General features: G+C 40.1%; 1 protein-coding gene and 1 long non-coding RNA gene across 3 annotated transcripts in view; both read right to left on the bottom strand.

Moving 5' to 3' along the window:
• LOC140687013 (uncharacterized) overlaps positions 1–1,360 on the bottom strand; it is a 48,289-nt gene extending 46,929 nt beyond the window's left edge. Inside the window, exon 1 of the long non-coding RNA XR_012061010.1 lies at positions 1,161–1,360. This is a non-coding gene — a long non-coding RNA (uncharacterized lncRNA). The remainder of the gene's footprint in view (positions 1–1,160) is intronic.
• The window catches only part of LOC140687012 (trafficking protein particle complex subunit 9-like), a 233,014-nt gene that overhangs the window by 112,873 nt on the left and 96,357 nt on the right, over positions 1–23,784 (bottom strand). The window contains exons 7-11 of one of the 2 annotated variants that reach the window (XM_072942156.1): positions 23,008–23,099; positions 22,772–22,912; positions 22,067–22,210; positions 21,312–21,433; positions 20,183–20,284 (exon numbers count right to left, since the gene is read on the bottom strand). Coding sequence is in view for 1 of the 2 variants with exons in the window: in XM_072942157.1 (XP_072798258.1) it covers positions 13,383–13,509; positions 13,813–13,820 (135 nt within the window). In the remaining variant the exon portion in view is untranslated. Of the gene's footprint in view, positions 1–13,382; positions 13,510–13,812; positions 20,285–21,311; positions 21,434–22,066; positions 22,211–22,771; positions 22,913–23,007; positions 23,100–23,784 lie in introns of those variants that run through there. The other variant, XM_072942157.1, reaches the window with a different exon arrangement.

The raw sequence follows: 23,784 nt of genomic DNA, 5'->3' as shown, positions 1-23,784 counted from the left end.
TCTGAAACATCCTTCTCACCACTCAGAGTCATCATAAGCCCACCCCACACTTCCCACCGTTAAATGCAGGAGCACGGTTAGGGCCCATCCTTTACTGTCTTTGTGTCATCACAGTGATACAGGATGGAAGGGGGAAGAGCACAGCCTTTCAAGGAAGGCCACAGCAATTGACATCAAAATGGTGAAGGATTCAACCCCCAAAAGGCCTTGAGGCTCAGGATGAAGAGATTTAACTTCTAGCAGATCTTGAGATTCAGTAAACACCCATTGTAATAGTAACGTGGTGAATAACATGCCCCAGGCACATGGCAGTCCCAATGATAGCCACAAAAGGTCAAAGGGTGGGAAATGGCCAACTCCCTGGGAATCCCAGCCCCTTGCCCTAGGGCTGGTCCTTCTACTTATTAGCATATGAAACCACCAAGCCCAAGAAGAAAGCAACACAGCGCCACCTCGCGGTCACCACTCTCTCTCCCTCTTTGGAGAAGGCCCACACTCTGTCTGTGGAGTGTGTACCTACTTCTAATCTGTGCATCAAACCCCCACACCTCGTGACGTTTCTCTTGCATTTCAATGTATCTCTCTGAATATATATACCTTTACTCAACACTGGCTTGCTCTTGAATTCTTTACTGCATGAAGTCAAAGAACAAAATCTGTTGGGGCACATCCCAGGGGCTAAACGAAAGCGTGGGGCACAGCCCTTCTCATGCCCAACGCTTTTTATTCTTGTATCAACAGGACTGGGCTGTGAAGCGAGGTCTGAGTCCCCAGCTAAGGGACAGAACCAGCCTCCAGGGCTCCAATTTGCGTGCAGCCTCTCGCCAGCTTGGGCCTTGGGGTCTGCCAGGATCTCTGTGTTTCTCTGTTGTGCTGACTCCCCAGCCAGACAGCGTAATCCTAGGCCTGTCCCCACAAAACCCTTCTCTCCAAAATACAAGCACATCATGTCACAATCCTCTTGTTCAACCAGGAAATGTTCAGCCCACTTTTTTCTCCCCAATAAAGTACCCAGCTGTCCTCCCTCGCATCACATCACTTCTTTATTTGTGAGAACTCTGCACTCGCCACACCCCATCCTGAACACAGGTGTCTTGTTGGCTGTGACCGAGATGTTTCTTTCTCAAACAGCCTGCGTCCTTTCACTTTCCCCTTGTTACCTTAAAAAAGCCTTTCCTGAGTCACCCACCCCTCTGATTATGAACTCACAATGTGCTGAGGTTGCAGTCACTGTGCATACATCCCAGTTTTGGTTAGGTTTCCATCGCAAGATCTTCATTAAGGAGCTGCATCAAGAAGTTTAAAGAGGCTATTCTTACATCTGAGTGGAGGAGCCTGCAAAAAATTTAAATGGCTTTGAAGAGAGAGTTAACCAGGGACAGAGATGTCGCGGGTCCTAGTCAAAAGTGTCATGAGGAAAAATGTTCTCCCAAGGCTCAGAGTGGCTTCTGAACACAGAGTCGGCAGGGAGGAGGTGACAGGCAGTGAGTAGGGTGAATGATACAGGTTACGCTCCCCCAGCTGGGGAAGAATAGGTTTTTTCCAGTTTTCCATACAATTTCTTACTACCTTTTTCTATTATTGCCACATACCATTTCCAACGAATTAAGCATATCAATGTCAGTCATTTGGGCCACTTGGGAGAAGCTACACGATGCCATTCACAGGGCTGGGGCATGACAGCCACACCAGTCTAGATTGAAAGAACCGTTGGGGTATTTGCAAGGTAATCACGGGCATGCAGCAAACTCCCCGGGTTCAATGACCTCATCTCAAAGCTGGGGCAAATAAAACTTCCAAGCAATGTGCGTGATGATTATGGACCACATCTGTTTACTAGGTAAGTGCCCGTGAAAGCTGCCACTTAATGGGGAATGAGTATGATCAATAAGGCCCTGTCTACCTACCCACACGCGCCCTGCCTTCCTACCTTGCTGCAACAGCAGAGCTTGTTTAGCTGAGATGAACGCACCCAGACCAGCCCAGAAGGGAAAGCTCCCAGCTCTGCACGGCGAGATGTGTTCCTTTCCTTCTCAGGGCTGATCACAGTTTGCTGTCGTCTGTTTTTATGTTTATCCCTTTTGTAACTGCCTCTCCTCCGGAGTTTTTGCTCAAGCAGCACAGGGCCAGGGGTGTCTTGCGGCCTGCTGGATATTCTGGGCAGGGAAACAGCCAACTCCATATCTGGCTCTGGTGCTGAACGGAGAGAGCAGAAGGCCCAGGGGCCCATGCTGAACCGAGGCCACTGAACCCAAAATTATGGTCTGAATTTGGGCAAATTACACAGTCTTCTTTACCCTGAGATTCCTCATCTGTCCATGAAATTAACTGCCCATGTCACACAGAGTTACAAGTATTAAAGGAAATCAGCAAATTCACAACCTAGCCAAGGGGCTACAAGTGCATCCTCAACAGACAAATGCTGCCTTTACGGCTCTGACACACGCTAAGCGGGGCGGCCCCACACAGTGAACACTGCTAAGTGCCAGTGTGTTAAATGCTTCATGTGTGCTATAATACTCTTTAGATCTTACAACAATCCCAGGATGAAACGAATATTATCATGCCAATTTCACAGATTCACCAACAGGTTAAGAGAGTATGCATTCTGTTCCAAGGCCCTATGTTGAAGAAATGGCGATTTAAACCAGAATCTGGGCCCAGGCCTTGGCTCCATCTCTCTCCCATCCACCTGACCACTTGCCTATGAATTCCACCTGTCCAATATACAAGTTTGCAGCCGGCCATCTCTTAAATGCAATGTGTGCCACCATTTGTCAATGTTGTTTAATTACCATAAAATGTTCTCAGAAACCACTACAGTAAAGAAAGGTGGACTTAAGGAATTCTGCATTGCGTTCTCCTGTAATGTGCAGAATCCCTTCCCTACACCTCCAAATCCAAGTATATGCTTCCTCCATGTTTATGTTTGCACACGGCTTATTAAAGCAGAAGGTATCTGCAGTAATTCCATCTCGGTTGCTTTCCAAGGTTGCAGATTATCCATAATCGGTCTGTGAACGAAAATACTACAATGTGATTGAGAATACTGCAACCATGACAGTAAACAAAGAATACTGATACCAAGTCATTAAAGGCTGCCGTCACCCCCCAGCGAGGACAGGCCTGGAGCCCAGCCACAGCAGCAAATCACAATGGTGCCCTCTGAGCAGACTCAGAATAAGAAAGGACGGGCTACTGGCCTGAGATAGCTAGGTGCTTGTCTAAAAAATGAATTCAGTGAGTCCTAATATTTGCTTCCTCCCATTCATACAAAATCACTAAATTCGTGAACTTGAGACACCTGGCTTTCTTTAGATAACAAGTAATCTTTTATTGTTCCAACAACCTGGTCTTTGTTGTAAAGCTCCTATGTATCCTAGCTCTTCCTCAACCTCTTGGGAGCAGTCCCTCAGAGAGTTCTGAAAGGCTGTCATCCCGGCTCGAGTCCTCCCGCCAAATAAAACAAAACTCTTAACTTTAAAGCTGCACATGTATTTCAGTCAACAGTTTTGGACACCATGAAGGGACCCACAGCAGATTTCTCTCCACCTGAACTCTCCGAGTAACCGAAGCCTTGCTACCAGCACTGGCCCTTTGTGCCCATCCGCCTCCTCGGGGAGTCCAGATGAATTTTGCTGAGTCTCTCCTGGTTCTCAGATCTCACATATTGGTTGATGATCCTAAGTTTTATCTGGCGGTGTATCCAGGTGCGTGGCCCTCCAGTTGAAAGAAACTGAGGTGAATTACCCACCCAGTGGAGACATACTGGGTGGGGCCTGTTTGAAAGATAACAGGAAATACCCACCTTGAGGATATGTCCAAAGTGGGGCTGGTGGAAACATATGAGGAAAATACTCACCCAGTGGAGACATCCCGAGTGGGTCCAAGTTGAAAGACACTGGGTTCAGGACTGAGTGGTTAGGTAAGTGGCTGGTCTAATATTTTCCTCAATTTGGTTACCTCCATTGAATTTTTCAGGATAAAAGTAAAACTCTTATGAGGAAATTTTCAACTCCAAAATTCGGACCATTCTCCTGGCTGGTAACAGCATTCTCGGGTGACAGAGAATCTTCCAGGAGTGGTAGAGACAAAGGCTTCATGCCACAGAGTTGTCCCTGTGGGAAACTTACTAGCAAATTTATTCTGAGAACCCGACCTTACAATGGGGAATAGAACTTTCAAAAAAAATAAAGAACAAAAAAGAAAAGAAAAAGAAATGACAGATTGCCAGTCTCCAACTATTACCCCAGCCAGATTTATGTACATACAAAACTTACAACATTAATCGGGAATAAGAAAAAAAAAAACTCACTCTGAAAATAACCAGGCCTGATAAAAACATTTTTTGGAATTCTGAACTTATAAAAACAAAATCCCCTTTAGGGGGAACTTGGATTTCTCTTCCTGTGTCCTTGAAATGTAAATGTTTTATCTTTCTCTGGGTGTTTTAAGTGTGTGTATGTAAGTATATATATGTTTAGTTTAGTTTTTAAAGGAAACCTTGGACTCTGCCGTACAAAAGTTTCAAGTATTGTGTACATATGGTGGCCACACAAATAAATTGGGATTCTAAGCCATACTTTGATTGTACCAATTTTCAGATATTTTGCCATCTTAAACTTTGCTGCATCAGCCTGGACCACGAAGGCTTTAAGCTTTTGGAGAGTAAACCTTTGAATTTTATTTAGGCAACACCCCGACTCTCATGTGGAAGGGCCTCTTCATCTTATTGGTTTAAAATCACTATATATATATATATTTGTATATAATTTGTATATAATTTGTATATAATTTGATGGCCATATGATGGATTTTTTAATTTGGAAAAACTTTTTAATTGGTGAAAGTTTAAAGAGATCTCATTATAAACAGCTGTTTTATTGGTACCTATTAAAATAAAGTTTAAATGCAGAAAAATATATCTAATGGTTAACCTAAGAACTCAGATAAAAAAATATAACTGGTTTGAAAAGCTACATTTGTGTTTTTCCTTTCTGATAAATGTTTCTAGGGATGCTAATAAAAACTTAGAATAATTAATGTTATGTAGGTTGAATAACTGGAAAATTGATTGTAAAAATGTCGAAAAAACAGATAAGTAGCTTATCCCAAAACGATAAATATTTTTATATGGTTATTTTGAATGAGATAAATAAAATGGACATTTTTGGATTTACATACAGGGTTTTGATACTACACTATGTAAAGTTAAAAAAAAAAGGGCCAAAGAGATCACCTACTCCCCCCCAACAATAAACTTTAAACAAGTCCGTTTTATTTACCACAGTTTAAAATATATTTATATGTAGACTGAAATACTTGATCAATGATTGGGACAACAGACCAATTAATGAAATTAAAAATCGAGAAGGGCCTAAGCTCTTTGGCTGAAACTTGGGCATCCTAGAGACTTCTATAAAATTATATATAATGCAAACACACAAAAAAAAGTTTTCTGGCACTCCTTCTAGAAATAAGAATTATTGATTAAACTTAATAAATATAAAAATTAAAGTTATAAGATTTAATAAAATTGAGATAAAAGTTTGTGAAATTGGTATATTTAAATGGTCTTTATATAAACCTTTTGCTTATGTTGTGGGATAGATATGTTTCAGTGGAAAAACGCTTCCCCTTCTTGGTATTATAAGGCTGGGCATATATCTGTCCCTCTGAAAATATTAATTGAACAAATTAAAGGAAACCAATATAGTTACATGAGCCATCCAATATAACGTAAAACTAAAAACTAATTTGAGTGGCTAATAAAAAAATATAGGTTTACCCTGGGTTTAACTTATAACTCAAGGAAAAGAGACCTTAATAAATGCCTTATGCAAGCTTTGGAAGACATAATAAAGAAAACCTTAAAGTTTTATTACATGGAATTCTTTGTTTACAGCTCTTCTCACTGATACAAAAATGCCAATTAAGGAGATAAAATTGGGTCTGGGTGACAGAGCAGTTCTCTGGGGACATGGAAGAGAGTGTCTTTGTCTTGAAGATCAGAAATATAAATACAACAAACAGTGACCTAGGACTGAGCTTAATTAGCTCAACGAAATAAAACTTGAGGCCAAGAAATTTTTGGCATTTTAGAACTCAGAACTCTGACGGGTCCTTCAGACTTTGTGAAGAAATCTTAACTATCTGTTTCATAAATAGTAAGCCTTAGTGATTTGAGCAAGCAAATTCAGCTTACTCCAACTATTATTATAAATATCTTATAAGTAAGTTTTTAAGTGAATCTATGAGATCTCTAGCTTTTGTCTTTTTATAAGCCTGCGTACAGATTATAGAAGTGAGATATTTCTACTGCTAAAAAAAAAATTCAAAGTCAAAGAGCTCTGCTTAATTGACGTAAAAATATACGAGCTTAAAAATTAAGTATTTTTATAATAAAAACTTAACAAATTGACTTTCAGCGTCATGTGAATTGGAAAATATTCAATATTAAGATAATATTTGATATTGTTTAGTTTAAGTATGTTCTAATTAATATAGACATCTTTAAAGTCATCAATATTATGTATAATACCTTTACTGTACCTAGGTTTAATGAAAGTCAAATAAGATCATGTTATATCTGTTGCAGATTTGTCAAAAAAAAATAACAGTAATGTGCTGTGGTAAAATTTTAAGTAAATTAAATGCAAATGAGATGAGAGCTTTGGGTAAATATTTAAAATATATTTTTAAAATGTATGCTTAAAATAATCTCTAAATGTTTGATATCTTTAAATTCTAGAGTTGTGCTAAATTAAGTTAAATGACAAGATTTTATTAAATATCTATGCCATTGTCAGATAAAATAAGATTGAAATATGAATTACTTAACATTTAACTTCCTCTTACAGTGAAACTAAAGGTGTTTAGAAATACTAATCAATGGTTGGTGCCACACAGAAATGGTCTCTATTAGTAAGGGAATGATCTCAGTATCCTAGGAAAGTAATATAAATGTGTAAAGGAAGATGTAAGAATGGAATTATACTTTGTTAATGAAAAATAGTGACTTTCTCCTGAAGCTGGTTACTTCTGAATGGAAGACAAAATAAGGGACACACTAATATAAGTATAGAAAGCTGTGGAAGGCTTGTGGAAAAGGAACCCTGAGGAAAGTTTTGTACGAGGTCAGAATTGGCTAAGTTCAGAATCAAATTGGGCAACGTAAATGAATCTTAGAAGTAAGCTGGTACAAGATTAGATTTGGTTTTCTCTCTGTTAAGAGGAAAAAATTTTCTTAAAATATTAATCCACCTTCAGTAACAGATTGTAAAACTTCTTATACCTCTTAGCTGACCTGTTCTGCCTTTACCTTTGACATATTTTCTTGTTAATGAATTAGTACTACTTTACAGTGATCTATATGTTTATCTGATCAAGTGTTCTGAAATCTTTCAAAAAGCTCCCCAAATATAAAATTATAATTAATTACATTAAAATTAATTTAATTAATTAAAATTCTTTTAATCTCTAGTTAAGTTTGGGATGCTACAGAAGGCCCCTGAAACATCCCAAAGAGAGATTTTTAACTATAAAGTTTCATTTGGCATTTTAAATAACATGGAATTGTCAAATGAATCATAAAACTTCTAAGGTTATATTGAATGAGAAATATTATTAATATAGGTATTGTAGAAATTATATGCACTCCCTAAAATTCTGGTTTATCTGAAATGTTACCAGTGATAATTATGGGTATAGTGAACAGGTTTCTTTATTGATTATAGTGTAATGGTGTTTAACCATGCTTTTAAATATTTTATCATTTATAGACAGTTAATTGTTTTCTTCTGATGGTTTTGCAAAATGCTTTCTCTTCAAGGAGATTTACTGATTTCTAATAAATTTCAAACTACAGCACTGAACTAAACTGGGTAAGAAATTTTAAAGTTCTAATGAAAACTCTCATTAAAAGAATTAGTTACATGGGACTGAGTAACCTGGTGAATATGGTTATAATTTTTGATTTTGTTTCAAATACTACTGGCTTTTAACCTGTTTCCAAGACATAAAGAATCTCTTCTCCTTAAGCTAGTTATGGTTCACAGCAATTTGATAAATTATACCTATGTATACAGACTTGGAACAGTTATCTTTTCTCTCTATCTGATCCCTCAAAAGACTAAAAATACTTAGGTCCCCAGTGGCTCTATCAGACAAATTAGAGAGATCATCTCCTAAGAGATATAGGAGTATAAAGGTATTTTAAGGATTTTAAAGAGAAAAGAATTTACCTAAATCTGTAAGGCAAAAATTCATGAAAAGCCTTGACGTGGCTTTCTTGGTCTTAGAAAAGCTTATTAACATTCTACCCTGAGACTCCGTATTAAAACTTCCAACACAGTCAATTTAAAAAGCCTATATGATCAAATAATCAGATTTAACTTGTAAACAAATTAATCTTGATTTGGCTATATTTGAGAAAACTGAGGGTAACTTTAGAGAGAAAAAAATTATATTTTAGTGGATATTAAATTCTAGTTTTGTTAATTGAGGTCCATATTTACTAAGACACTTCCCAGATCATTCCTTGCTGTTATGTCACTTTACTGTACAGTTTAATTGAATTATGAAAAGAATACTCTAGGTTTGTTTCTGAAGCTCAGTAATCTATCCTTGGGTAAAGTTCCAATGCCCCATGACCTGCAGCCAGGGGATTATACATACTGCAACAGGCATGACTTAAAGAACTGTCTCCAACCTGAATGGAAAGACCCTTTTTCAGGTACTCTTAACTAGACCATACAAACCAAAGCTGAAGGAAACGGAGTCTCGGATTAATTTCCTATCTGAAACATCCCCTGCAGTGCACTGGCCTATAGAGCGCTGCTCACCTTAAAACAATGCCCAAATGGAGAAAAAGCTTCCAGACCAGGATGAGAAGAAGACGACATCTGAGCCAGACAGCTGACCCAGGACACCAGACCAGGACTGTATAAAAATTACTTTGATAATTTCTCCAACCTTTGATTATGAACTACTCCACTTGTTAAGTTTATGATAAATTACCTATGTCTAGTACTTCTGTGTTACCTTGGTGGGTTTCCCTACTCCAAGGCTCTAACTAGATAGCCCTCAGAAACGTTATTCTAAAAAGAAATTATAGTTCTGTTTAGGCCACTGTTGATCTTACAAGGTGGGAGATTTCACCTGGCCAATTAATACCTGCCCTGACCCTGACCATAAATATGAACTTTCTCATAGGATCAAACTCAGGAACACAAGCAAAATTTTAACCCAAAAATACAACTTCTCGACTATTAAATTCTTACTCATGACTTTATTAACGTTACTAGCTTTATTACTTATATCCTGTCTATTTTATAAAATTGTTGTCTGTTACATTTCCCAATGTGTAACTAGGCCCACAAGATTGATGATGGCTAAACATCTTGAAGAAACAGATAAAATTTATAACCCTGAATAAAATAAATATAATAGTGTGATTCTAGGTATGGAAATGAGCAAAGAAGGTTAAACACTTCCTGGATCATAATAGACTAGTAAGACAGGTGATCCAGAGAACTTTTAGTATCAACAGGGCCTGATAAAAAAACTAACACCTTGAATGGCAACTCAGAAGATTTTTCACCTGAACTTGGAATGAGCCATCCTAGCACCGTGGGACAAAATTGGTCATGAAATGTCTCTCAAAATATTGGTCGAATTTAGGACCAAGGGGGAACACTGTGAATGAAAATACTACAATGTGCATGAAAATACTGCAACCATGTCAGTAAACAAAGAATGCTGAATCCAAGTCAAAAGCGGCTGCTGCCAACCCCCAGCGAACATGCCTGCAGCCCGGCCTCTCAACCACTCACAGTGGTGCCCTCCGAGCAGACTCAGAGCAAGATAGGACAGGATACTGGCCCTAGATAGCCAGGTGCTTGCCAAAGGAATGAATTCAATGACCCAAATGTTTGCTTCCCACCATACATAGAAAAGCAGTAAATACTTGAACTTGAGATATCTGGTTTTCTTTAGATAACAAGCAATATTTTATTGTTCCAATTACCTGGTCTTTGTTGTAAAGATTCTATATATCCTAGCTCCTCCCCTACCTCCTGGGAGCAGTCCCTCAGAGTGATCTGAGATGCTGTCATCCCGGCTCGAGTCCTCCAGCCAAATAAATCAAAGCCCTTAACATTTAGGCTGAACGTTTATTTCAATGACGTTCCAGAATAGACACAACTCATCAATTCTGTAATGGAACACACTGAATCAGGAACCAAAAGCGTGTTTTAGTCCGGAAAATCTCCAGGTTCCTATTTCTTCCTGTCATTATACAATCCCTCCAGAACTCATTACTTTGCTGTCTGCTCCTCTGGCAACCAAACTCAGAGAAGAGTCAACTCAGCAGAGCACCATGCTGGGGAGAACCCCCCGCAGAAACACTGCAGTCTGCCTTCCCTCCCGCATGCTCTGCTGATCCTTGGTGTCCTCCATGGAGACCAGGCCAACAGAGCTGTTCCCAACAGCTGCAAAGTCGCACACGTTAAATAAATCATTTTATTTTATATGATATTTTACGTATATACCCATCTCTGAAAACAGCTTTGCCAGAAGCCCAAATCTTCAACAATAATCTGCAAAGGCAAATCAGGTCCCCAAGGGAAAACATGTCTTAAGTCGATGCAAAGGCTCCAAAGTCCTCTCCAAGAATATAAACCAAACTGCCTGCAGGTCTGCAGCTGCAGGAGGCTACATGTCTGCTTTTAAAGCAACCCCTTCCTGCCCTCGGGTGCTACAATGCCCTTTTATGCCCTCCCATCGCAGGGCAAGAGCAGCCGCTGCAGAACCTTGCAGGGCAGCACTGACAGGACTGGACAAAGGGGATCAGAGCTAAACTAAGCCTTCTGATGACACGAGTTGCCACTCTGTCACTTTACAGATGTAGATATATATATAGAGAGGTGGGGTGATATTGCTCAAAGTCACACAGCTAATAAGTGACACAATATATAACTCTGCTCCTCCCTCCTGTGTGACGCCCAACTGGGACACCCACAGGGTTCTCTCGTGGCTGCCTGAACAGTCTTTTCCTATCACTCATGACACACCACAGTGTCTGAACTTAGCATGCTTTTGCAGCATCTTTTCCCTCCAGTTTCTCAGGAACAAGGCTGTTCGGGCCTGTATGAATTCCGGCTTCCTGAAATCTCCATGCTCAGGCTGGTCTTGCCTGTGCATCTGGCATGCTGCTCAGAGGCTCTTCCTCCCCTGCAGGAGGACGTTTCTAATCTTCACAGGGACACAACCTCAGGAGAGCTCTCCTCTCGCCCTCAGCACGGCAGGTGTCCCAGACCTCATCCCGAGCAGCCCCATTAGGACGGTGTCTGCCCAGCTCTGCTAGTCAGAACAGCAGCCTCAATGCCAGAGATTATGCCCAGGTCACACTGCAAACCTACTGCCCGCCTCACAGCCCCCAGCCAGCAGGTCACCTGGAAGTCACAGCAAGTGCCCCACCCAATCCAGAAGTCTCTTCTTTTGCCAGCACCACTGATGACTGGTTTCCAACCTTTGGTCAGTTTCTCACAAAACAGCACCTTCTACAGTGAAGCAGGTGGTTTTTCTTCTGCGCCTCATCCTTACTGGAAACGTAAAGGGAAACCAAAAGGCCTTTTCTCAACCCTTTTCTGATGAAACCCTCCCACCCACAATACTCATATGCTCAAGAGCTTTGGATCCACATGATTTTCTTTCCCTTACGCTAAGTGGCTCAAAAAACTGAGGGATTCTTTCTCCTTTGAGGGTATTAGCACTCAGTTTCTTGGCTTTAATCTGTTTTTGTCTCTCTCTTCAGTGACCCTAGCAGTTGCCACCTCTTACTCCCTTCAGCAGCCTCCCTCCCAACATCTAGTCTAGGAAATCAGCTGTGATAAGGGGCCCGGGGGCCGTCACAGAAGATGCAACTAAGGCAGAGAGAGGCTACATAATTTGCCTAAGAAATCACCTTGAACCACCAACAGAGTGTGTCACGTCCCTCTGTTTAACTCTTATGCTAAGCAAGTTAACTTTTTGTAGATTATGTTTATAAACAGATGAGGTATGAAAATACATACAAGGGCACACATCAACTCTAAGATATTCATTAACTCCACTATTTTGTTTCTATTTATTTTATTTCTATTAAAAAATTAAGAAACCCTGCAGTCAATATAGCAAAATGTTACTGGCTTTTAAATCCAGAATATAGAGGGGTTGTGTCATTACTCATTCTTATATGTATATTCACAAGACAAAATGATTTGAAAGTCTCTCTCCCCCCACCCCCTACTCACTATTGGCTCTTACCAGAGCTCCCAGACCACGCATCTAAGAGCCTTTCACTTTACCAACAGCTCAACTCATCAGTTTTCCCCCAGAACTCCCTCTGCAGCTTTCCCTCCTCAGAACACAGCAGGACCATTATTTAACTCATTGATCCACCCAGAAACCTGGGCCTTACTCCATCCTACCTTCACAGAAAGCATTGACCCTTTCCTCTTTACCATCTAAACATGCCTTCAATATGTTCGCTTTTACCCACTGACCGTCCCACCGCTCAAGTGGAAGCCAACAACACTGCCCACCAGGACTCATGATTCTCCCAAGTGGCCCCACAGCCACTCTCCCCTCCTTGAGACAAATGGGATTGTGTCACTCCCACGCTTTTTGGACTCTTTTCAGACCCACTGTTCTTAGAAGAAACTTCAATTTCTTCACCTGGTGAAGGTCTTTGCCATGAAAATATCAGCTCAGGAAGGGCAGGACACGCCCTCGTTCCTCGGCCCCACCATCTGGCAGAGCATCAGCTTGGGAGAATTGAGTTCTTAGCAAACTAATTCACTTATCCATACAAATCCATGGTACATTAGAAAGATTTTAGATGTTGCGCTCGACTATTAATTTGGGGATTTTGCACTGGCAACCTGCAAGTATATATTCTAATGTTTGTGTCTTCTTAAAACCACACCCAGATTAAAGGAGTATTTGTGGAATGTCTTCGGAGTAAAAGGGACTGTACTTTTACAGATTTTATGTTTTATACTATGAACAACCCGGACAGGGTCACAAATGGAACCGCCTCACAAGTGACAGAAGACAGGTGAGATGCATATAGCAAAAGGTAACAAAGATGGTAAGAGCAAAGTTGTTTCTCCAACCCCCGAAAAAATTCCTCCAAGAACTGAAAACTAAGAATTTTGAAAGTAAAATACTATCATATAAAGAAAGAAAATAAATAATTTTCTTCATCAGGGTTTCTAGATCTGACTGCAGAGTTATTAGCAGGCCATACTGAATCCTAGCACAGAAAAATCAGATGGACTAGTGGTAAGTTCCAGGAAAACGGCAGTAATTCCTCCACTTGAAAGAGGACACACACTCACTTGTTGAAGGTGATTGTAAACCACATTCTGCAGAAATTCAGAAGATTCAGGCACCGCTTCTAGATGGTGATGACACGGAAGGATGGCTTGGATGCATGCTTCTAACTGAGTCACCGGCATTCTTACACTGCAGGGGGAAATGGAGGCCGTCAGCCAAGAGCACAGATGTTCCTGTCATGTATCCCAGGCCGTGCCTCGGGGACTCAGTGTCCTGTAGCAGTCCGTCCCCAGGCGAGGACCCGCAGCGTGGCCCAAGCAAGCAGGAGGGGCACTGTGCTTGCGAAATCCCATCCCCCATGGGGGCAAGAGGGGCTGGTGGGGTTGTGTGAACCTATAAATGCTCATAGAAATACACCTGCATACATTCAAGTGATAAAAGTAAAAGTAGCAGGCTATTTAACAAAATTTCAATTGTCAGTGTTAATTTTACCATTCCATTCCGCTTGTCCCCTGCACTCTGAGACAGGCTTAGGCTCTCTCACACCTGCAGCTCTGATGCAATAGTTGTGAATTTATTTTACTTTGCTGCAAGTGTCTTCCCTCCCAGTTTCACTGTGACTGTCGTCTCTTAACACAGTCAGATATCTTCCTGGATCTCTCCCTGAGTTCATTGCTTCTGCTTCTCAGATCCTGAGATAAAGAACAGGTGAAGGCACATGACTGGAAAAGTCAATGTGGACTTGAACAAATTCCTCAGTGAATCCCTAGGTGAGTGCTGCCCACCCCTTACCTTCGATTCTCAAGGTTCTGCCCAGAGTGACATCCAGACAGGAGAGAGTCCTGGGCCCTATTAAAAGCTGTGTGGCTTGGGTGCAGGGAAAGCAGCAGGAGCTGGTTCCGTAGCCGGTCCCATCCACACCTCTGCTCCTCTCTCCCCTGAGGCCCCGCTGCCAAGCCCCCAGGCTCCCTGAGCTTCTGTCCTTCTCTTCTACTCTACTTCAAGCCCATTTCCTCTTCCTTTATTCCCTGATTATCCCCAGCTGGAGTGATTTTTCTATCATAGAATCTGAAAAAATTTCCTGCAGCTGAAAAAGAGGTGCCAGAGGTCAACGCCCATATGGTGGTTCCTGAAGAGAGCCCCTGGTTAGGGGGACCCTCACCAACACTCACGGGGCATCAGGCATGTTGCAGGGTCGACCACCCCCAATAAGAGTTTGCTGTGACCCCAAAGCACGCACAGCATCCCTGCTCACTAAAATATAGTTGTAGTCCTTTATTAAGAAGCAAAAATAAAAAAATTACTCATGTTTCTTAGTAAAATTATTTATGAGGGAGAAAAAGAAATTGTAATAGAAAGAACAAATTTCACTCCATGTTAGATGTGTTCGTTTGGCTTTAATCCTGTACCTTGTTTTCTAGGCTCAGACTTGATATTTCTGCACCTTTTGTAAAAGAAAGTTGCCTTTAGCCTGAAATATCCAGGAGGGCCTATTCTCCGGGCTCTGATCTTTAAGAATATTTGCTCTTCTACACTTATGTATAGATGGCAAGTTGTAAAATACTGAATAACCTTTCTTTTTTTTGGAGGTTATACGGGTGCACCATAATTTGACCCACATGGACAGCTGCAGGAACAAAGGATTTCAAGGACAAACAATTCATACAACAAGAAGTTTGCAACAACCAGCCACATCCCCGCCCCTTTTTGGTATAAAAGGAGACTGAATTCTGCCCTGGGGAAGAGAGTTCTACTGGATAACAATATGCCATTTTCTGGGCCTGCCAGCTTTTCAAATAAAGTCTCTTTTCCTTACTCCAACATCTCATCTCCCGATTTATTGGCCTGTCATGCAGCAAGCAGAATGAGTTTGGACTTGGTAACAAATTGACTGCCTTAGAGGTAGTATGTCTCCACTGTTTCCTCATTTCCAGTATGTCACAACCTATCAATTTTATATGCTTTTTAACAACACGAACAAAAAACCTATTATAAGGAATTGATTCCACAGAAATAAAATTATTTCTACTCCTTCAAAACTTTTTTCTTTTCTATTTTATTTTGTTTTGCTTATTGAAAAGAAAATAAATTCAAATCATTTTATTTCACGTATTTTTATAGCTAGATATTGTAAATACTACAAAGATATTTAAATTGCAATAAAAATTGTTCATATATTAGTATAAAGATATATACACAATCAATGCAGATTAGGAAAGGAGTAGATATTTACTAAAAATCCACTGCACATCCAGTCTTTTACAAGCATATCCTGGAATATAAGCTCTATTATCCAGGGGTCCCCCACCCCCATTCTCACTGCCGTGTCCCTTAGTAATCAACTACCAAGGCACCAGCATAGAACCATGCGATCGCTATTTTAGGTATAAATGAGGGAATTAGCTCATTCAATTCTAAAACAGAAACCTTAAAATAAATACTGAACTTATTTACAGATAAACAAATTTGGACACAAAAAAGTACAGTTTCTCCCCAAATTCACAAAGATAATAACTGGTAAAGGCAAGATTTGAACTCATCTGCCTTGAATATAAAGCTAAGGTGGTAATCCCCTTCGACTGTGGAGAAACAGCAGCACAACCTGTCACCCTATCTTTGTTCGGATCTGGCTGTAGACAGCCTGAGACAGCACCCCATTCCTATGGAACTCGAGGGCAAACAATAACAATAAGTATTTTATATTCAGTGGTTTCTTAGATCTCAATTATATAAAGTGTCAGCAGGTCAGCAGAAAACTCTGGGAAATATGAGTGGGTCCAGAGCTTTTTGCTGATAAGAAACTCAATCTATCAGGACAGAGTGACCTTCCCATGAGAGGCCTCATGGACATAAACTAAAGGCAGCTGAGCAATGAAAACTAGCAAGAACATGGAACTCAAGCAAGAAGGATCCCTACCATTCCCTGCCCAGTTGCCTCTTCACCCTTGTGGACAAGATGGCAGAAGGTCCAGGTTCTTGTCCAAGTTACAACATCATGGATTCTCACCCATAAAATATTACGACTCTATTCTGTCTTAAGTCCTTTCCAACTAAAATATGATGACACCAATATCTCAGCAGAATGTCTATGTCTCCACTTTCTCTCTTCTATTAGGAGACTATATCTATGGCTACAAAGCAGAAATTCAATTAAAAACACCATGCACGAAGCCTGGTGAACGTCTGTGTAAGAGACACTGTTCTCACGCTCAGTGAGTGAAAACTCAGAAAAAGTGATCCTTCTCCCTCTGCAAGTGGGAGGGAGGCTGATTGTGTGTGTGTGTGTGTGCACGCGTGTGTGTGTAAATCAAATACAATGTATTCTGGGATGTGCACAGATTTTCTTTATGTTACTATCATTTCATGAGGATGAGCCAACCTTTAAATTAATTTGAATCTAGTATTCTGAGAGAGTCTCAGGCTCTTTTGTTGGAGGACGGCAAAGGGGAAAGGAAAGGAGGAAAGAAGTAAATGAAGCAAAGCTGTAAGAGTACTGCTAGGGAAAGGCAAGTCATTAATTCTGTTCCTACTTGCATCACACACAAATTAGGGACTGGCTTTCCCCCATGTCTTGTCAAGCACTGAGTTGCAGAAGAACAGCCGACAGCCCATTTCTCACTGAGCTTGTGACTGTACGTGGCATCTTATAGACACTAATTATTTAACTTGACCAAACAATCTAGCAGCAGGCTGTAATTCTCCTATTTTGAGAGATAAGAAAACAGGAAGTGAAAGAGGGTATATAGCTTGACCAAAGTCAGAGGACAAGTAAACTAAAGAGGATGAATTCAAACTCAGATCTGAATGCAGAGTCTGATCTTCCCACTCCCAGGGCTGGAAAATCCTTAACACACAGGGTCCCCAGCTCCTCTGCATTGTTCCTGGCACCAAGCATTTCCCATGGTGATATTCTCCAGTTCTCAGACACAGCGCTCTGTGCAGCCAATAACCTCCATTCGACCTTGATCATCTACCTGCCATGCCCACCAGGCTTCACCAGGCAGGAAAGCTGGCTTTCAACTGCATACAAAGCCACCCCTGGTTTATCCTGGACTCTTCAGCAGCTTTTCCAGCATAAAGGCAGCCATGAAAGTGCTCACAGTTTGTACATGAGCCACACTACCTCTCTCCATCTGTCTCCTCACCTATACTACTTTGCTATGACCATTTTGAGAATCTTGGAAACAAATTTTTAAAAACAGAAAAGAAAGGATTCTGTAACAAGTACTTAAAACTTACAATTTTAAATGAGAAGTCACAAAGTGAGTATTTACAAACCGAATCTTCCTTCCTAGGTGTCAGTTTTAACAGTTAAAAAATATAATAGCAAAAAATTCTCACTTAAAAAATTAACAAAATCATCAACAATAATCTGGAATAAACTCAAAAACAATGCCCATGTTGTACATGGAGAAAGTACAGGACTGTACTGAGGGGTAAAGTAAGAGGTGTGAAAGTAGAGACATCAACATTTTGTATGGAGGAAAGCAGTTTTGAAAAAATGTACGTTCTCCTAAAGATAATTCAAAATTACTAAAAAATCCCATGACAACACTTCTTTTATTTTTAACTTGAAAAATTATATTAGAATTCTTCAGGAATAATAAAGTCATAATACTAGCCAAGAAAATTTGGGATGGTAAAGAGAATCAAAAAAATCGCACTGTCAGATATTAAATAAATTTTTACAATATGTAAGATAAAGTGCTAGAGTAAGAAAATAAGATTGACAGAAATAAACCATGAGCTCAAAAAGAGACTCTAGTGTACATAACTATTCTTTACAGGTGGGATTTCAAGTTAAAAAGGAAAGTATGAATTCAATAATTGTCTTGGGACAATCAGAGAATCCCCTGGAAAGAACAAATTCTATTCCAGTCATATTGACCGCAAGAAAAATTACAGAAAGTGATGTGAATATTAGAAAGTACTAATAACAGCGAATATAATTCTTTGCTCATATTAATTCAACTTCTCCTCACTATAACAAGTACCATTAGTATCTCCATCTTAGAGATTAAAAAAACCTACAGAAGAAATTTATGCCATTATAAGAAAGCATTTCTAAGAATAATATCAAGAATAAAACCCAAAAAGAAGACATTTACTATCTTAAGATTATTTTGGGCCACAACAAAAATGAACCTACTGAACAAAATGAAAGGCAAAAAATTACAAGGAAAAGCTCTCTGATACATCTTGATGAAGACAAGGGGTTAATGTTCATAATATACATAGAGTTGTCACAAAGCAACTAGAAGCTCCCTCACTTAAATGTGTTCAACGGACAAAAGAGATCATTCACTTTTTAAAAGTCAGATGGCTAATGAGTGAAAAATGCTCAATACCTCACTGGTCATCAAGTGTAAATTAAAACAATGAAAAAGCACTTTTGCTCATCATATTGGCACATATTTTTAAAAGATATTCTAGCTAGTGTCCATCTTTGAGAGAACAAACTGTGAGCGATCTTTTGGAGGACGACATGTCAATGGATATGTAAACTCTGAATAACGTGTGTACACACAGGCTGAACTCCACTTTTAGGAATTGTTTCATTTAGAAAAAATCAGTTCAAATAGATGTACTCATCAGAGCATTTACACAGCACTGTTTAAAATGGTGAGAAGAAAAGCTGAAGTGAAATCATATCCAGCGATAGAGAATTGGTTACATAAGTTATTCTACATCTTTTCATTCCCCACAGGAGAAGGAATTTCTAGATTCACTTGAAAGGAGCCTGTGATTTATGTAGTTGTCACATACAAGGACTAAATTTCCAGAAACTTTAACTAAAGAAATACTCATACAAGATCACAGGAATGTTTGTATAAGAAGGATTCCAGTCAAACACCCTTTCTGACAGTGGAAGATGGAGAAAACTTAAGTGTCTACCATCAAGACAATGATGCGGTAAATCACGGCGAGCTGTGGGCACTTAAGTTCCGGCGTTTCGGCGTGGTCCAAGGCCTTGTCCACAGTACTCTCCCACGAAAGGTGTCCTTACACAAGAGAATAAACCTGCACATCAGGAAAACCCTCTACTCTATCTGAAAGGACCGGGTGAGTCTAGAGGGGGAAGAAGTCAATGATATATACCTGAGTGAATAAACCGAGCTGCAGAAAACTTATAGTATGGCCTTATTTTTCAATAAAGCATATATACACTCACATATACATAGATTTCTCATATTCGTGATGTATGTGTATATATATATGACATAGGCATAAAGGTCATGAAATACATACTCCACATTGTCAGCAGTTTTTACTCTCTGGAAATAAGGGGAAGGGAAGTAGGGGACTTTCGGTACCACCACAGTTCTCTTTTCAGTATTTCAGTTAAGTATACTTGGAATTTAAAAGTTTATTTAAGTCCAAAGTAAAATGGACGATGCCTCCACAAGACAGAATGCTATACTGGTCATTAAAAATCATGCCAGTGGAGATAGAATATTGTAGAAAAATGTGTAATAAGCCGAATGGAAAATGGAGGTCTCCATACAGTAAACAGGCACACAGTGCTCGCTGGTTTTTATGACAGAGGTAATACACACTGATGAAAAGAACAGAAAATAGATTTTAAAGTGTTAATTATTATCTCTGAGTACTGGGAACAAGATAGACACTTTTGACACTTTTTTCAGACTTTTATATTAAATACACACTATTTTTCACCTGAAAAAAGCATTTTTTGATGTCTAGTACCACACATTGGAAAAAACACACGAGTACTTACAGAAACAAATAACTAGGAGACACCACAGCACCGTCACGCAGTGTAGAAAGGGCGATCCTGAATAACACCACGCAGTTACATAAGGACCCACAAAGTGACAGCACCCCCTGTAACAGGGCGCCCCCCCCTTCTATTTGTCAGTTGTGTCTTCAGGGCTGAGGCAATTCTGAGCACGGCCAGTGTCAGTGCTGATGTCTGGATGGATGCCACTGGAGGTGAAGGCACCTGCAAGCCGAGAGGAAGAATAGAAATCATCCTCTGCTTTTTCTGTCTTGTTTCTTTGTTACTTTTAAAGAGAGGCGTAAATAAGATAAACTGAATCTTCCCTACTGAAATTTCAGTAATGAAACCGTTTTTAAAGTGTTCACAACTTATATTCTGCCTATGACTGTCTTTTCAACAAAGCATCATATTTATTAAATGTTAATTAACTCAGTTAATTAACTACTTGTTGAAACCAATTAAAGAACATGAAATGCACTACGTGAAAGCACCAAGCCTGCAGTGACTAGCTCAGCTGTCTTCACGTCAGTGCAGTCAAACCCCACCATCCCGTAGCCCTGATCTTCTGATGCTGGTAAGAGAGCACGCTGCTGCCTCAGATGGAGAGAAACGGTGAAAGCATTTTCTGAAATCTACAGCACTGAAAAAACATAAGTGATAAATCCCAGGCTCCTTTGAGGCTGCCATTTTCCGTTTCTGGCCAACACCCGTCAATGAGCAGAACCACCCCATTCCCGAGTCATGGGACTCACGTGGGCAGAAGTTTTGGAGAAATTTCCAGGTATAGAATGTAAACCAACTATACATAAAACTCTGAAAAAGAAAAGATGCAATACTTTGATTTTGGAAGACACTAAAATATTCTCCTAATCCTTAGTATTTGGAAAAGCTGGGCTTCTACTAAGCCACTTATTTATTTCACAGCCAATGAGCATCTTCCACAAACCCTGTTTCCCTGTGTCTGCTGGGAGCTTCAGGCACATTGATGCTGTCTATCTTATAAGTCACAAGGCAGAGGCGTGTGTCTCACGCCTGCAAATCTCACACAGGCTCAACTCCTAGCCTCACTGTATGAACTTGGCCCCATTTTCTCACGTGTTTATTTGGTATCTGTTCTTCTGTAAGCTGCCTGAAATGCTTCTTGGAACAAGTCAGAAGAATGAGTGGGTAGAGAAATGGACAGAAGGACAGGTGAGAGATGGGCAGACAAACAGAGAGTCTCCAAGAGAAGGGGAGCAATCAAAATTACCTATGCAAAACCCTCTTCTAGTCAGGGAAGGAAACCACCATGGAGAAGTGTGAAGAGGCAGGTAGCTTAGGACTGTTTCCTGGATTCCATGAAAAGTCACACCAAGAGATGAGAGGGTAGAACTATAAATAATAAAAGAAAAAAAGCATGCATGTTTGAAAAATATATCTACATTATGTACTTTCTAAAGAATAGAGTCAAATCAGCAAGGCCCAATAACACAATCCTTGGGTATTTACAGAAGTGAGAATCCCATCTCCAATCCGCAAGGCATCCCTTTGGAGCACTGAGAGTCTACACGGTGTGGTCATAAAGCCGTCACCGCAAAGCTATGCTATCCTGCACTTACGAGGAAAGAGCAGCTGTGCTCGGTCTGCCTACACGCGTCTTTTACAGCCCTCAGCACCTCTATGGGGGAGGGACGCCTAGCGAGCCCCATCTCTGCAGGACAGAAAACAAGTCCAGGAGAGGCTAAGCCGACCCACCAATTCTCCATCTCACAGGACTTGTCACTCCAGACCCGGACTTGAACTCGGACCCACGTTTGTAACCAAAGTACTACCGTATTTTATGTGCTTTTTGTGTGTATAATACATTTGTTTCTGGCATGAAAGGGTATTTAATAAATGATCGGGTGTCTTGTCTATCTCATTAGCTCACAATCTTTATATTTTTGTATTGTACTCTTCCCCTGGAGAAAGGAACGGAAAGAGCGGGGGTCAGAATGAGGTGGGGCTCCATTCTTTATCTGTTACCTCATCTCATCCAAGTCCCCAAACAGGGAGAAAGAGCAAATGTTCTCTTCATCATTTAAAGAGAGGGCTCCAGTGATGGTGACTTACTCAACTCCAAAACCAAGTCTGGGGGAAGGGCACATGTAGCAACGAGAACAGTATCACCTGGAGGAAGGCAAAAAGAGCTCAGGGGATGGCTCAATGGGTCAGCCTGATTTAATTTCAATCGATAAAACAATAACACACTCTAAAAATATTAGCATACAATGGATTTGCTCTTTCTTGACATCTAGCAAGTTTCCACATCTCACATGTAACATTATCATGAACTAGTGAAAGGAAGAGTCCACAGACAAGGAAAATCAATGCCACAGGCAGGCTGAAACACAGGCTGGAGGAAAGGAAGAGAAAGGGCATAGTTAAGAAAGGGCATAGTTAAGAAAGGGCATGGGAAAAAGACATCATCACAAGGACTCTCAAGCATCATCCAGCAATCATATAATCATTCTTTCAAGAGAGAGTTACTTAGGTCCTATTTTGTGCAACATTGTACAGTGGGCGAAGCAAGAGCACAGCGTCCGGTGGCAGCAAGTTGCGGAGCTCCAATACACTTCTGATCCCGGTACCTTGCACACTTGTCCTCAGTATAAAGGCAAAAAATATAGTAAAATAATCCAATGTAAACTCTATGCAATGCTGAAAAAAAATTAAAGAAGACCTAAATACCTGGACAGACACACCACGCACATTCCTGGATCAAATGACAGCATTCTTGGGATGGCAGTGCTCCCCAGAGCGATCCATATATTCAACGTTGACTCGATCACAATCCCAGTGGGTTGCTCTGCAGAAACTGACTATCTGCTGCTACAATTCATATGGGAATTCGAGGATCTCAGTAACCAAACCGTAGTTGAAATAGAAGAACAATTTGAGAGGACTTGTAATTCTCAATTTCAAACCTTACAACTGTATCTCCAGGTGAGATTAGAGGCCATTTTTAAGTTATAATTGTGTTTATCCTTATTTTCTAAATTCTGTACAATGAATATACCTGTTAGAATAAGAAATATAAAAAGTAAGGTATTTTTTAAAACATGCAAACCGATTCATTCATTGGGAAAAAACTATTTTGACTATAAAGAAGAAAACAAATATCTAGTGAAAAAGGACTATTTAAAAACAAGAGTGCATTTACATATTCCTAAATTGGAACCTGAAAAGCACAAACACATCAAGTTTCTAGGGAGAGTGTTGCAACATATTAATTGTTATTTCCAAAATTCTAATTGAACAATGAAAACTCAAGAAAGGGAAAATCTTGATTGACAGCCAACTGCAAACACATGGAGATCAAAGGCCTAGAAATCATAGTTCCTTTAACTCTGCTACTAACTCAATAGGAGAGGAAATTCCTCACAGAGGGGACAGTGGAATCCCATGCATAAGACAGGATACACAGTACAAACTGCACTAGAATTGGGGGTGGTTTCCTTAGAAGAATTCTAAAGTTACAACATTGCTGAAAAACTATAAAAACACTGACAGACAGATTAAAACACACAGTCATATATATTATACAGAAAGATATGAAGTCTGCTCCCATGTTGCATAGAAATACGAACATATTTGTTCATTTATGGGCACTGATTACTTTATCCCAGGTAGAATATTTCAACTAAAATAGATAATCAATAATACACTCCTCTTGTCAAGGCTAGTTGATAAGTTACTCTGCT

Source organism: Vicugna pacos, chromosome 18 (genome assembly GCF_048564905.1).
Source record: "Vicugna pacos chromosome 18, VicPac4, whole genome shotgun sequence".
Lineage (NCBI taxonomy): Eukaryota > Metazoa > Chordata > Mammalia > Artiodactyla > Camelidae > Vicugna > Vicugna pacos.
This window is presented reverse-complemented; position numbering and strand designations above follow the sequence as displayed.